The sequence below is a fragment of the Camelina sativa genome, chromosome 17 (assembly GCF_000633955.1).
Source record: "Camelina sativa cultivar DH55 chromosome 17, Cs, whole genome shotgun sequence".
Taxonomy (NCBI): Eukaryota; Viridiplantae; Streptophyta; class Magnoliopsida; order Brassicales; family Brassicaceae; genus Camelina; species Camelina sativa.
The window spans coordinates 7389021-7400867 of NC_025701.1; the positions used below are offsets into that span (position 1 = coordinate 7389021).

At 39.4% G+C, this 11847-nt stretch overlaps 3 protein-coding genes and 2 pseudogenes across 3 annotated transcripts; 2 read left to right on the forward strand and 3 right to left on the reverse strand.

The window, feature by feature from the left end:
- LOC104755913 (DNA-3-methyladenine glycosylase 1-like) lies at positions 492-3113 on the reverse strand. The gene is made up of 5 exons (XM_010478398.2): positions 2044-3113; positions 1503-1560; positions 1331-1414; positions 1071-1212; positions 492-963 (listed from the first exon to the last, which is right to left on the reverse strand). The coding sequence occupies exons 1-5, from the start codon at positions 2510-2512 to the stop codon at positions 664-666; spliced, it is 1053 nt and encodes a 350-aa protein (XP_010476700.1). The 5' UTR covers positions 2513-3113; the 3' UTR covers positions 492-663.
- On the forward strand, positions 3349-5323 carry LOC104755912 (annotated as a pseudogene).
- On the reverse strand, positions 5194-7950 carry LOC104755911 (annotated as a pseudogene).
- Positions 8537-9279, forward strand: LOC104755914. The gene is made up of 2 exons (XM_010478399.2): positions 8537-8760; positions 9023-9279. The coding sequence occupies exons 1-2, from the start codon at positions 8589-8591 to the stop codon at positions 9112-9114; spliced, it is 264 nt and encodes an 87-aa protein (XP_010476701.1). The 5' UTR covers positions 8537-8588; the 3' UTR covers positions 9115-9279.
- LOC104755915 (magnesium transporter MRS2-1) lies at positions 9301-11754 on the reverse strand. Its single transcript, XM_010478400.2, has 7 exons — positions 11494-11754; positions 11341-11387; positions 11195-11245; positions 10443-11052; positions 9878-10339; positions 9743-9790; positions 9301-9660 (listed from the first exon to the last, which is right to left on the reverse strand). Exons 4-7 carry the CDS (start codon positions 11031-11033, stop codon positions 9430-9432), a joined length of 1332 nt encoding a protein of 443 aa, XP_010476702.1. The 5' UTR covers positions 11034-11052; positions 11195-11245; positions 11341-11387; positions 11494-11754; the 3' UTR covers positions 9301-9429.

Below are 11847 nucleotides of genomic sequence, written 5' to 3' on the forward strand. Positions count from 1 at the left end.
GAAATAATACATATAGATTGTTATTTTTGTACTTCTTTGTTGAGACTTCTCATGTAATTTGACTAAGATGCCTACTACCATAGGCTATATAACAACACACACGAACCATTGGTTTCAATTACAAATGTCAGAAAATCCCAAGTGAACTAAAAGAATATGCCCAAAGATGAATTCGACGTCCACAATGCACGGCCGTTATTCATCAAGAATGTTATTTTTTTTCATTTACAGTTCGGTAATAAAAAACAATCTAAGATCAAATTACTTTTTTCTTAAATTTTTAAATGATGTAATGTAACTTAACGAATACAGCTTCTCCTTCTCTAAAGTTAAGCATCATAGACCATAATGAAACATGTGTACCCCATTCGACCATACCATAGCCTATAAGTAAATCATTTGGTATTTTGGTTAATGAAGAATTTTAAAACGTAGCATGTAATCGATTCACGGAGATACGTCCGGTCTAACAGTTTCATGGCGACATCCTATTATGCTAAACCGATTACCACAAAAAAAAAACATCTATACAACGAAAAAGAAAAAAACACTTCACCGTAACAAAACCTCGTTGTGTCAATATAATCTTCGAAAGCAAAAGCAAAACAACATCGGTACTCAAAATACGTTAATTAGCTTGTTTTCAGAAATAGCTCTTCTATGTCACTCTCGCTCGTTTTTCTTCTTGGCCTTGGTTGTTATCGTCTCTGCATCTACGCAACAGTCTTGGTATCTGAAGCACCCTATGAGATGATCGTTTGTGAGCCCAACTGCTTGCATGAATGAGTAAATTACCGTTGGACTAACGCTGCGAAAGCCTCTGCGTACTAGATCTTTGCTTATAAACTCAGCTTTCGATGTCTTCACGGGGACTTGCCGTTGATACCTGAATTGGCTCTGTGTAGGCTTATTGTTCACAAAGTTCCACATGTACTTCCTAAAGGATCCGTATTCAGCTATAATCTGTATTTAAGTTAAGAATCAACAGCCAGAGAGATTGTTACATTTAGAGGAGTTATAAGCTTTTTTTACTAGTATAGATCAGTAAGTGTGAGGCTACGCAATGTTACCTTGCGCACATGGCGTGAGTTATCGAGGATTGACCGTATCTTGACCTCTGATAGTAAGGAAATGGCAGCAGTGCCAGGCGCTATTAACTTTTTGTCATTCAATTCAGAAACAGCAACTGGATCGAAGTCCATGAAAATTTCCCTGTTTTCAAGTAAGAAGCAAATTAAGCAATATGAGAGATCAGAACTACTACTAGCTTGGTATCAGAAGTTCATATTGCGATTTCAAATTCGGATTACAAAGAACTTGGTATGGTTACCTGAGTAATTGTCTTCTGGAGAGAATGTCGGTCCAGGAGAGTTCGGCTAGAGCACCAGAGAGGCACAATAACTCGAAAAGCTTCCTACAAAAGTTTAACCAAGTGATAAGAGACTCTTATAATTACAGAGGGCATCTCTGATTAAAGTAAAAGAGTTAAGGATGACACATACTTGTCGTCATGTACCGGAATTCCCCATTCTTCGTCGTGGAAAGCAACATAGCATGGGTCTATACAAGAAAGAAAAACACAACATTATTAGTCAATTACAGCCGAGAAAGATATGGGATATAAGAGATCAACAAAGAGTACTGGCAAGCGCCTCTTAGCATGGAAGTTAGATATCTTGAACAATAAGAAGTTAAAACATCTAGAAGGGAACTTCAGGACAACCTATATACTACATAAGTTATGTAGCAAATTATCTACACAATGCTCACTGAACAAAGTACAGAGCAATTCAAGCATTTTGTTGACCATTGTGTTACTTCACTATCCTCATACACAGAAGACAACAATTAGATCAAACAAAAAACACCTATTAAAATCAGTCTCATTGATTCAACCAGATAACTTCATCGTGTCTTCACTGATTCAGAAAATCAGGTCAAACTCAATCTCACATTCACATTCTTGCGCATTTCTACATCTAAAGACAAAAACTCTTGCATTATGAAATAGGTGAGATTAGTAGGTCAAAAACTGATTATTACCAGCTTTAGGTGTGATCCAAGCACACCTTTTACGGCCATCAGCAAAGCAATCACCAGCAACTTTCTCCTCTTCCTTCCCAACACTGAGCTTCCTCGTGGAAGAGACAGCTCCACTTCTCCTCACAACCTTCTTACAGCTGGAAGAAGACGCCACACTCACAGGCGATGACTCGCAGGAAGAAGAAGCGTCAGAGGAATACGAAGCAGTCATGGAGGCACTGTTTTTCCTCAGAATCGAAGAGCAAAGAGACGAGCATTGCTTCAGAGTCGTCCTTGGCGAAGCCGGAGTAGTTGATTTCTTCGTTTTATCATCTTTTGACTCGATGATGGTCGTCTTCTCCATCATCGGCTTCTCCAATTTCATCCCCGGTGGTTTCCTCTGCAGCTTGTTGTTCCCAGTAGGACCAAGAACTGATCGGAATTCTCGTTCACCGGAATCTACGGACCGGAATCGAGGTGGAACCGACATTGACCCGATTCTCACAGATCTAACACTAGATCACAACTAGAATCAAAATTGGTAATTTAAACAGTCTCGAAACCAATTTCAAGAGATTATATATCAAAAGCCCTAGACTTTACAGCTACATTACCACCCAAAATGATAACTTTTTTTTTTTGGTCACCGCTAAATATCTTATTTTTAGGGAATCTTCTAGCAAAACAAAGCCAAGTTACTTGCTTTGTTCACGAGAAGAAAAAAAAAGTATGGTTAGAATACAATGAGAGAAGCTGACGAAACACACACACAAAATAAAATCTTGGAACAGTGAAGAAGAAGAAAAAACCCTTTTGACTTCAGGGAAAAAAAAAGAAGAAGCTTTTCTGATCGGAGACGAAACGAATCAAATCGAAAGAGAGAGAGAGAGAGAGAGAGAGAGAGAGAGAGGAGAGAGAGGAGAAGAAAAGGTCGTTCACCAGTCACCGCTTAACACGTCACAATTTGGTTCTTCCGCCTTCTTTTTTTCTGATCTTTTGTTCCTCGACCCGGCAATGGAAACGGGTAACTTATTTCTCGACCCGACTTGAATTAAATTGGTTTTTAATCTGAGATTTGTTTACTGTAAAGTTACTACTAATTAATGCTTCTGCAATTAGGAATGTTTTGCGCGTGCATATCATTATCAACCCATATCAAGACAAAAGTTTTAATTAATCGAACAGAGAATAAGATTTTTGTAAGTACTAATTGCCAATTTGCCATAACCAAAAAATTTAATTAGATGAGAATTTTCTTCTACGGTCGGAAAATAGCCACAAAAGGGACCCACTTATCCTAAGTTTTCTCTTTTCTTTCACAAACAAAAACATTTAAAAATCCAAACTTTGTTTCTTTGGCTCAAAAGACCTCTCTCTCTAATGGCTTCACTTCCTCTGTTACCCAAACCCATTTCACCATTCTTCAATACGCCGCCGTTTCCCACCACCAAACCACTTGTCTTCCTTCAAACTCGCCTTACTTCGAGATCCTTAGATGTATCGGTCAATCTCAAGAAGAAGAAGAACGAATGGCTCGACCCGTTTGATAGCGGTGAAGACCCGGATAACGAATACGGGTCCTTGTTCGTCGACGGGAAACAAGACGAGGATCCACGACCACCGGATAATCCTGATAACCCTTATGGTTTCTTGAAGTTTCCCAAGGGTTACACCGTCGAGCTCGCTTCTTTGCCTTTAAAAATCAGAGGAGATGTTAGACGTTGTTGCTGCGTTTACTCTTTTTCCCCACTATTCAGCTACTCAAAGACAGGTAACATTGAGCCAACCCCTTTGACCTTTTCAAAACCTTAAGTTATTATGTAATGCAGAACATTGTCCGTTCGTTTCATGTTGTTTTTGTAAGGTATCCTGGTGTTCAGGTAGATGTACTAACGACTGAAAGAGGTAAACAAACATTCGAGTTAAACAAAAACGTGAGATGGGCAAATGTGTATGATCCAGATGATCATTGGCCTGAACCAGCTGAATACACTGACATGATCGGAATTCTCAAAGTTTGTAACTTTTACAAATTTTTCAACCTTCGTTTTATATCTTTCCGTTATCAGACTAGTTAATTAACTTTTCTTGAAGTCATGTTTCAGGGAAGGTACTATGACATGATTCTGTCCACGAAGCTGGCAGGGTTAGGCCACGCAGCGTTTTTGTTCATGACAACGGCTCGAGACAGAGTTAGTTACATTTACCCGAATGTTAACTCTGCTGGAGCTGGTCTGATGCTGTCTGAAACCTTTACCGCAGAAAATACCAACCTTTCAGAATTAGGTTATAGCATGTGAGTTCCTTGAAACCGACGTAACTGCATATTTTTTCCCGCAGTACAAATTGACTGTTGATGGTTTCAGGTATGATCAGATGGAAGATTGGTTAGGAAAACCGTTTAGGAGTGTTCCAAGGACTCCTGTGCTGCCGCTTAGAGTATCGATTTCGCGGAAATTGAAAGAGGTTGTGGCTGAGAAGTACAGGAATGCTGGAGCAGCCACAGGGAAGTTTATAGTAATTCATGGGATTGAATCAGATTCAAAGGCATCAATGCAATCAAAAGGAGATAGTGATAGTTTACTTTCACTTGAAAAATGGGCTAAGATTGTAAAGGGTATAAGGTAACTAACTATACACCTTTTCAAAATGTAATGTTTTTGTTTTGATGAGATTGAAATTTCCTCTGAGACATGATTCTGGAAAATGCCAGGGGATACAAACCGCTCTTTGTGATTCCACATGAGAAAGATAGAGAAAACGTTGAAGATTTTGTTGGTGATGATACATCTATGGTGTTCATCACAACACCAGGACAGGTATGCATGCAGATTTGTCTGTATTAATTATGAGCAAAGTTGAATTGACTTATCTTACTTGATGTTACTTAGTTGGCTGCTCTGATAAACGATTCTGCTGGAGTTATTGCTACAAACACAGCTGCGATTCAACTAGCTAATGCGCGAGACAAACCTAGGTGAAACTATCTGATTAAGATAAAGAGTGATCAATGTTTTCAAGAATTGACCTGTGTGTGCTTCTTTTTTCCAGTATTGGGTTGTTCGCTTCAGAAGAGAAAGGGAAGCTCTTTGTACCATACGCAGAAGAGAAGAACAACTGTGTAATTGTTGCTTCGAAGACCGGTAAACTAGCAGATATCGACATAGGAACTGTTAAAAACGCAATGCAGGTTTTTGAAGGATCATTGGCTCTCGTGTAGATAATCTTACAGTTTCTGAAACAAGTTATATATATAGAATTTATGTGTATAAATCAATTATAAAGTCTCTGTTCTGATGTTGGCCTCTCTGCACAAGAATTGGATTACTCGGCACCAAAATCAGGTTCCGGAGGCTTTTGCAGATTCAGCAAGCTCTTTGAACTCTCTGAGGTCCTTCTTCTGTGCCCTTTCAAAGCATTAGCAGCAAATCTTGATGCTAATATCGTTGAACGCAGCCTAGAAGAAGACTCACTTCTAGTGATAAGCATAGGCCTCTTGTCACTTTCGTCATCATAGTCATCTTCATCATAACCCATTTCTTCTTCTTCTTCTTCAAGACGTCTCAGTTCAGCGTTTTTCCTTCTCGAATAGCGACGCCAAGCAGCTTGGATGAAGCAAGAAGCCCAAGTTCTCCATTGCTGAGAGTAGAACCTAAAAGTTTGTTGAACCTGTCGACTATGAAGTCTCCTAAACTGACTTGCTACAAACTTCAGCTCTTCAGCTTCAAGAGCGAACGCCTCTACTTCAGTAAGAGCCTTCACTGTTCTTGTGGAAGAAGGTAAGTTTGAGCCTGCTTTAGGGTCAAGTGCCCATGTCAGAAGCTCTTCACCACAAAAGTCTCCTTCTTTCAGTAACCCTCTATTGAAGAAGCCACTTCTTCCTCCATCTGTTGTTACACTCTCTAACCGACCTCGGATTATGAACATCATTTCGTTAACCGGGTCTCCTTCACGCACAATGTATGTGCTTTCCGTGTATAGACTCGGCTTTAATCTCTCACAGATCGCGTCAAGTAATCTTTCATCCATATTAGCAAACAGAGGAACCTGCAGAAACAGAACACATAGTTAATTAGTTAGTATATGAAGCAATTTTTTTAGCATTCTGATTCTAAAAACTTTACCCTTCTAACTAAATTCAGACATAGATGGCGTTTGATGTCTCTCCTGAGATCCTTAGGTAAACTCTGGACTATGTTTTCTTCGTCGACACCTCTTGTCTCTAACCATTTGTATTGATCATAGCGTCTGACTCTTTCCCTCAGATTTTGTGGAAGTGACCTGTGATGCATCCACTGTTCGGAGTCACGCCTCTTGATCCTCATTTCCTCGAGACGAACAGTAAGTGACTGAAGATACGTCTGCATATTCCCGATTAGAAGCGCGAAGAGAAGAAGTCCAGCTATAGCAATCGCAATGGAAAACAAAACCTCTCCTGGAAATGTACTTGTTTGCAGCCCTTGACCTAACGTGCTGTTCAAGAAGACACCAAAATATATCAAAACTACTGCATAAGCTAACGGTTGATTCATCGATTGCAACGCCTTACCTGAGATTTTGAAGACCCCACCAAAGACAATAACAGAACTTGGAGAAAAATGATGTTGATGATACAATGCCTGAAGATATAGCTTGACCGTATATCCCATAGTTAAACTTTGAGTCATCTGCTTTAGCAGAACAATTGCTTTTGAGAAGCTCAGGGACTGTTTTGATCCATTCAGTGTCTCGGTTGCTCACAAATTTACTCCCACAATACAGAATCTGAACACAGAGTCGCGGATCTGGCTGGACTTTACAAGCAAATCTCCAACAAGTATCATTACGTTCCACTGACAACATGTACCAAAACGCTCCAGTTATCTGCAAGTGTATATAAATCATAAATAAATGTCTCAAAAGAAGAGTCATATATATACGTAGAGAAACTTACGTGGCTTGCAAGCATATACCAGAGGAGATAATAAGCAGCACCAGCCCATGCTCCTTCAGCAAAAGCTCCTGCAGTTTTCTTGAGTTCTGATGTTAATGGAATAAACCTAACGAACCTAGGAATATACTGCACGATCACAATGTTTAACAATGCTGTTTTCGTCGGTAACACATCTGATCCTTTCGACCCGTGAAGAAACTTCCACACAGCAATCTGAAACATCCACGCAAATTAAATATCATAACGAATCCATATTATAACCATCAAATGATATTTTTGACTCTGTTTTACCTGAGGTAAAGGAAGCACTGCAAGGAAATCAACGATGAAGTAACGGGTTAAGTAGCGTTCTGCTATCTTTGCAGGATCAATGACAAGCTCACCACGACCAAACACACGAGAAGAAGGAGCTATATAAGCTGTACGAAACTGAAGAGCCATCCGAGTCAAGTAGAAAACATCAACGATGGTTCTAAGAGTCGTGGTTGTAACAGCTAGTTTCGTGTCAATCCCTATACAGCTGCTTCCGGAATTATCGACAACGGGAAGATAGAAGAACAATGGATCAACCGAGACAGCTAAAATACAAGAAATGACGAACAATCTGTTCCATATAAGAAGTGTTTTGTCTTGAGGATCGAATATTTTCTTCTCTGTGATTCTCAAATCTTCTGGAAACACGGCTCTCGTAACCGATTTGCCGATGGTTATTAGACCTTCTGATCCGATTTTTTTGACTCCTTCCCTGAAAGATTTGGATGCTTTCTTCTTTTCTCCTCCTCCTCGATTCTTTAGGTTAAATCCGAAACAGTTTCCTTTCATCATCATTCCAGTCGCGGGAGAAGAAGTTGAATCTATATCATCTAACCTGTACATTCAAAGTTCATACGTCATTCAATAGATCTGAAGATAACAAAGACAAAAAAAAATATACTATTCGATTTTTACCTAACGAATTTTTCTCTCTGGCCGCTTATGTATTGTGATTTGTACATTTGTTCTCTGAGAAACAATCATACGCTTATCACCACAGATCTCGATTATATAAATATCAAAACTGGGGAAAAAAGGAGAGTCAAATAAGGAGAGCATCGAATGCAAAATACTTTTGCAGTGATTTCTAGTAAATATGGAAAAGTGTATGAATGAATCTTCTGGGGATTGAAGAAACTTGGGAAGGAAGAAATTGAAGATTCCTTCTTAGTTGTTGGTACCATAGATGGCGGATGAATGATTGACTGAGATTCGACCGTTGTGAAAGTTTGTTAAATTAATCATCATCATACACTAACCATGTTTTGATGAGGATTGAGGAGCGTATTTACCGCGTGATTTTGACGAGGCGCCAAGAGTTATTATAGCTCTCTCTTGTGTTGTTGTTGTGTCATTCACTGTACCTACCACGTATTTTGGGCTAAAATTGTAATTGTAGAAAGTTATAACGCTGTCCACTAATATGCAACAAAATATGGGGTTCAAAATGTTATTAATGACAAAAGAGAAAGTTTAATGTTGATGGGCCTTTAATTAAGGCCCATTAAAAACCTTACCACTCATACTTTAATTCTTGGATTGATAAACCAACCCTGTTGACTGGTGGGTGGGTAAGTAAAAGTTAAATCGAAATCTGAGGATGGGAAACGAGACGAAAACCAATGGCGGTGCTGCGGCGAGTATGGCCGGAGGCGGAGGATTCAGAGCTAAAATGGAACATTACGTTTACAGTGGTGAAAAGAAACACGTCATCGTTGGGATCGGAATCGTCTCGCTCATTTTCGGAGTTCCTTGGTATTTGATGACTCAAGGTCCGATCTCGACTCTCTATCTTTTAATAATATTTGTATATGCAAAGATGAATCAGTAGTTCTTGTGGATCCTGGGTTTCGAAAGAAGATGTTATAATCATGTTATAGGCTTGGCTGCTAGATAACACTGAATATATGGTATCTCAGTATTTCTGAAAATGGATCACATTGAATCTGTATATCGTTTCATCTGATTTTGGTTACAACTCATAGGGTTTACTCTGTTTAGGCTAAATCCTTGAACTTCTTTGGTTTCTTGCAGGGGCAAAGCATCAATCTCACCAAGATTACATGGACAAGGCTGATAAAGCTCGAAAAGCACGTCTCTCATCGTCTTCATCATCTAACAAGTAGTCTGTCTTGAAGTATTGAGTCACTGCTACACATGTTTAAAAAACTCAGTTTAAGATCTCTGAGGTTTTGTGGTTTAGATACCAAAGTCATTCCCATTTTCTTGAATTGTTTGACGCACAATGTTTGCTTATCCGTTTCTAAATAAAAAGATCAAAGATTCTATCACATTTGGATTGACAACCCCTATGATAAAAATGCTGAAGATTCCATTGTGAAAAGGAAACAAATCATTAATCTGTGTAAGCAACATAACAATTGAAGTTTATGTCTACTTTTCTGATGGAGGTGGTCACATTCATGTCTCTCTCTCTCTTCTTATAGAGGCATGAGTCTCCTATACTTGAAGAACCAGACGAATGCCGAAAAAATAACAAAGCCACATACTCCAGTGATTATGAGTACCCATCTGAATGCACCTGGCTGGTTGAAGAAGTCTATCTCAAAGTTCATCCCAAAGATCCCAGCTACGACCCCAAATATGGCTACAACAAATGTTGCAGTCGTAAGAAGCAACTCAAACTGGATCAGCTGATTCCGCACATTATCCTGCACAAAATCAAAGACTTTTGTCAGCAGGCTCTTATGGTTTCTCAAACTGAATGGAAAAGGTTGAATTTTGAGGTATTACCAGTTGAATGTTAATGAAATCCTCAGTGTCATCAATGTACTCCTTCAACTGTCAAGTTAAGAGATGGATACCGATGATTAGAGCTTCATAACAAAGAACTACAGAAAGTAAAATAGAGAGGAGGCGTTAAAGTACCGATGTCAATTTGTTTAGAGTGCTATCAATGACAACAAAATAAGCTTCCAGCAACATCTCTAGCTCTTCTATGTTCTCCTGGACGCCTTCTGAGCTCCTTGCACTGTCATGCCGGCTCCTCGCAATGCTCAAGCTTTTATCAAGTCTTCGGGAATCAGGTGGAGAAGAAACAGGAGAAACTGGTGCAGAAACAGATAGACCATCATTTGACCTGTAACCCATTATGGATTGGTCACCGTACAAAGATCCTTCCATTCTCTTCTTCTTCTCTGTTAGATACATTTCTGCCATATCTCCATCATCATCCATTAGCTGCTCGATCTCATCCCGAACCTTCTGAACTCTTCTTGTCAGTGCTACAAGCCTGCTTTTTAATCTACGTACACGCTCCAAGTTTAGTGTACTGATCTTTGAGGTAAGCTCATCTAACAACGGGTATGCCTCAATCTCCAACTCTGAAGCCTATAAAAGAAAGATAAAATTTAACCAACTTAGTGTGTATAAGTAAAAATCAAGCCTAGCATTAGTAAGGGGAGATCAAAGTTTAAGCTAAACTGTTACTAACCTGAGAGTCCAGAAAGGTACAAGCAGCTTCAAGGGCAATTTCAAGAGCTCTAAACTCGAAAGGTAAATAATCAGGGGATGAATTCTCAAAAGCATTGTCAAAACTCCTGCTCCTTCGCCTACTCAACTGGGAATTTTCCTCCTGCCACAGCTCACCAACAGCACTAGTCTTCAGCCTCTGCTGCAACTCAACAACATAACGCAGCACGTAGTTGTCAAGGGAATTGAGGAGCAGAACTTCGTCAGCAGTAATAATACAACGAATTTGCTCTAAGTTGACGACAATAGCCTTTTCACGGCCGAGGATAGTTGAGGGATACACAAATAAGGGATCAAGCAGCCTTAAATCACGGGCGGGCAAATCACATCTGCGCATCATAGTGAACTTGTCAACCTCCATGACCTGAGTATTGCCAGAAGTATCAACACGGATCCAAGACCGTAGGCCTTGTCCACGCTTCTTCAAACCCAAGACATCAACTCCGAGAAGGGGCGCTCTTCCAGATGCAGAAGGGCGAGATACAGCAGTATCTCTGAGGTTCATAGCTGAAGCAGGTCTTGGAGGAAGCAGCCGCTCTTTTAGTTCAGACATTGTTGACAATTCAAAAAAACTGAAAAATGCCAAACAATCACACAAATCAACAACATAAACAATCTAAAAAAAAACAGATACTTAGATTCAGATACCGAATTGCAAAAATAACCAAATACACTGCAAGCTATTCAAAACATAGGAAGCTAAATAACAAATACCAGTTAAAATCAAGGGTGATCTCGTCGTTGTTCTTACTCTATCCAAGCCAACTGTGACCAGAAAACAATAAACTAATCTCAGATTCCGATAAGTGATAGAAAAAATTTCGAAACTCAGAAGCAAACGAACCACCACAAAGACATACCAGAGCTAGAAACGCCGTAATAGCTTACCAGCCACCGGATCAAACAGCTACAGATTGGAAACAAAACAAACCCCAGAATCATTTCAATCGGTAAGAAGCGAGGAAAACCCCAAAAAAAAAAAAAAAAACCTAGCAGATGTATGTGAATTTTACCTCTGACACGGAGACTGGTTTCATCACTCAAGCTTAAACCAATGAAAATAAAATAGAGAGATTCATAACACCAAACGAAGAAGAAAAAAAAACCTAAGAGATCGATCGAAGCTTCTTGTAAGCAAAACACCGAATGGTTGGTTCGTCGGATATTGTTTTTCTTTATGTCGGAAAACAAAAGAGCGATGGAGACAAAAACACACGCAGGAAAAAAAAAAAAAAAAAAAAANCTTTTCAATGAGTCGTGTGAGTTGTGGTGGTGAAATGATATGAGAGAGACTACTTTGAGGGTTAAACCGGAATGCTAACCGACCGACTTATAGTACAGTAGTTAATTTACCGGGTTACCTCTAA

What these genes read in the sequence shown, in the direction of transcription:
- LOC104755914 (XM_010478399.2), top strand. Translation starts at nt 8,589, where the DNA reads ATGGGAAACGAGACGAAAACCAATGGCGGTGCTGCGGCGAGTATGGCC. An exon ending in TTGGTATTTGATGACTCAAG is followed by an intron (nt 8,761 to 9,022) that starts GTCCGATCTCGA and finishes GGTTTCTTGCAG; the next exon opens with GGGCAAAGCATCAATCTCAC.
- LOC104755913 (XM_010478398.2), bottom strand. Translation starts at nt 2,512, where the DNA reads ATGTCGGTTCCACCTCGATTCCGGTCCGTAGATTCCGGTGAACGAGAA. An exon ending in ATTCCGGTACATGACGACAA is followed by an intron (nt 1,415 to 1,502) that starts GTATGTGTCATC and finishes AAACTTTTGTAG; the next exon opens with GAAGCTTTTCGAGTTATTGT. An exon ending in ACTCACGCCATGTGCGCAAG is followed by an intron (nt 964 to 1,070) that starts GTAACATTGCGT and finishes ACTTAAATACAG; the next exon opens with ATTATAGCTGAATACGGATC.
- LOC104755915 (XM_010478400.2), bottom strand. Translation starts at nt 11,033, where the DNA reads ATGTCTGAACTAAAAGAGCGGCTGCTTCCTCCAAGACCTGCTTCAGCT. An exon ending in GTACCTTTCTGGACTCTCAG is followed by an intron (nt 10,340 to 10,442) that starts GTTAGTAACAGT and finishes TTTCTTTTATAG; the next exon opens with GCTTCAGAGTTGGAGATTGA. An exon ending in CTCTAAACAAATTGACATCG is followed by an intron (nt 9,791 to 9,877) that starts GTACTTTAACGC and finishes TTAACTTGACAG; the next exon opens with TTGAAGGAGTACATTGATGA.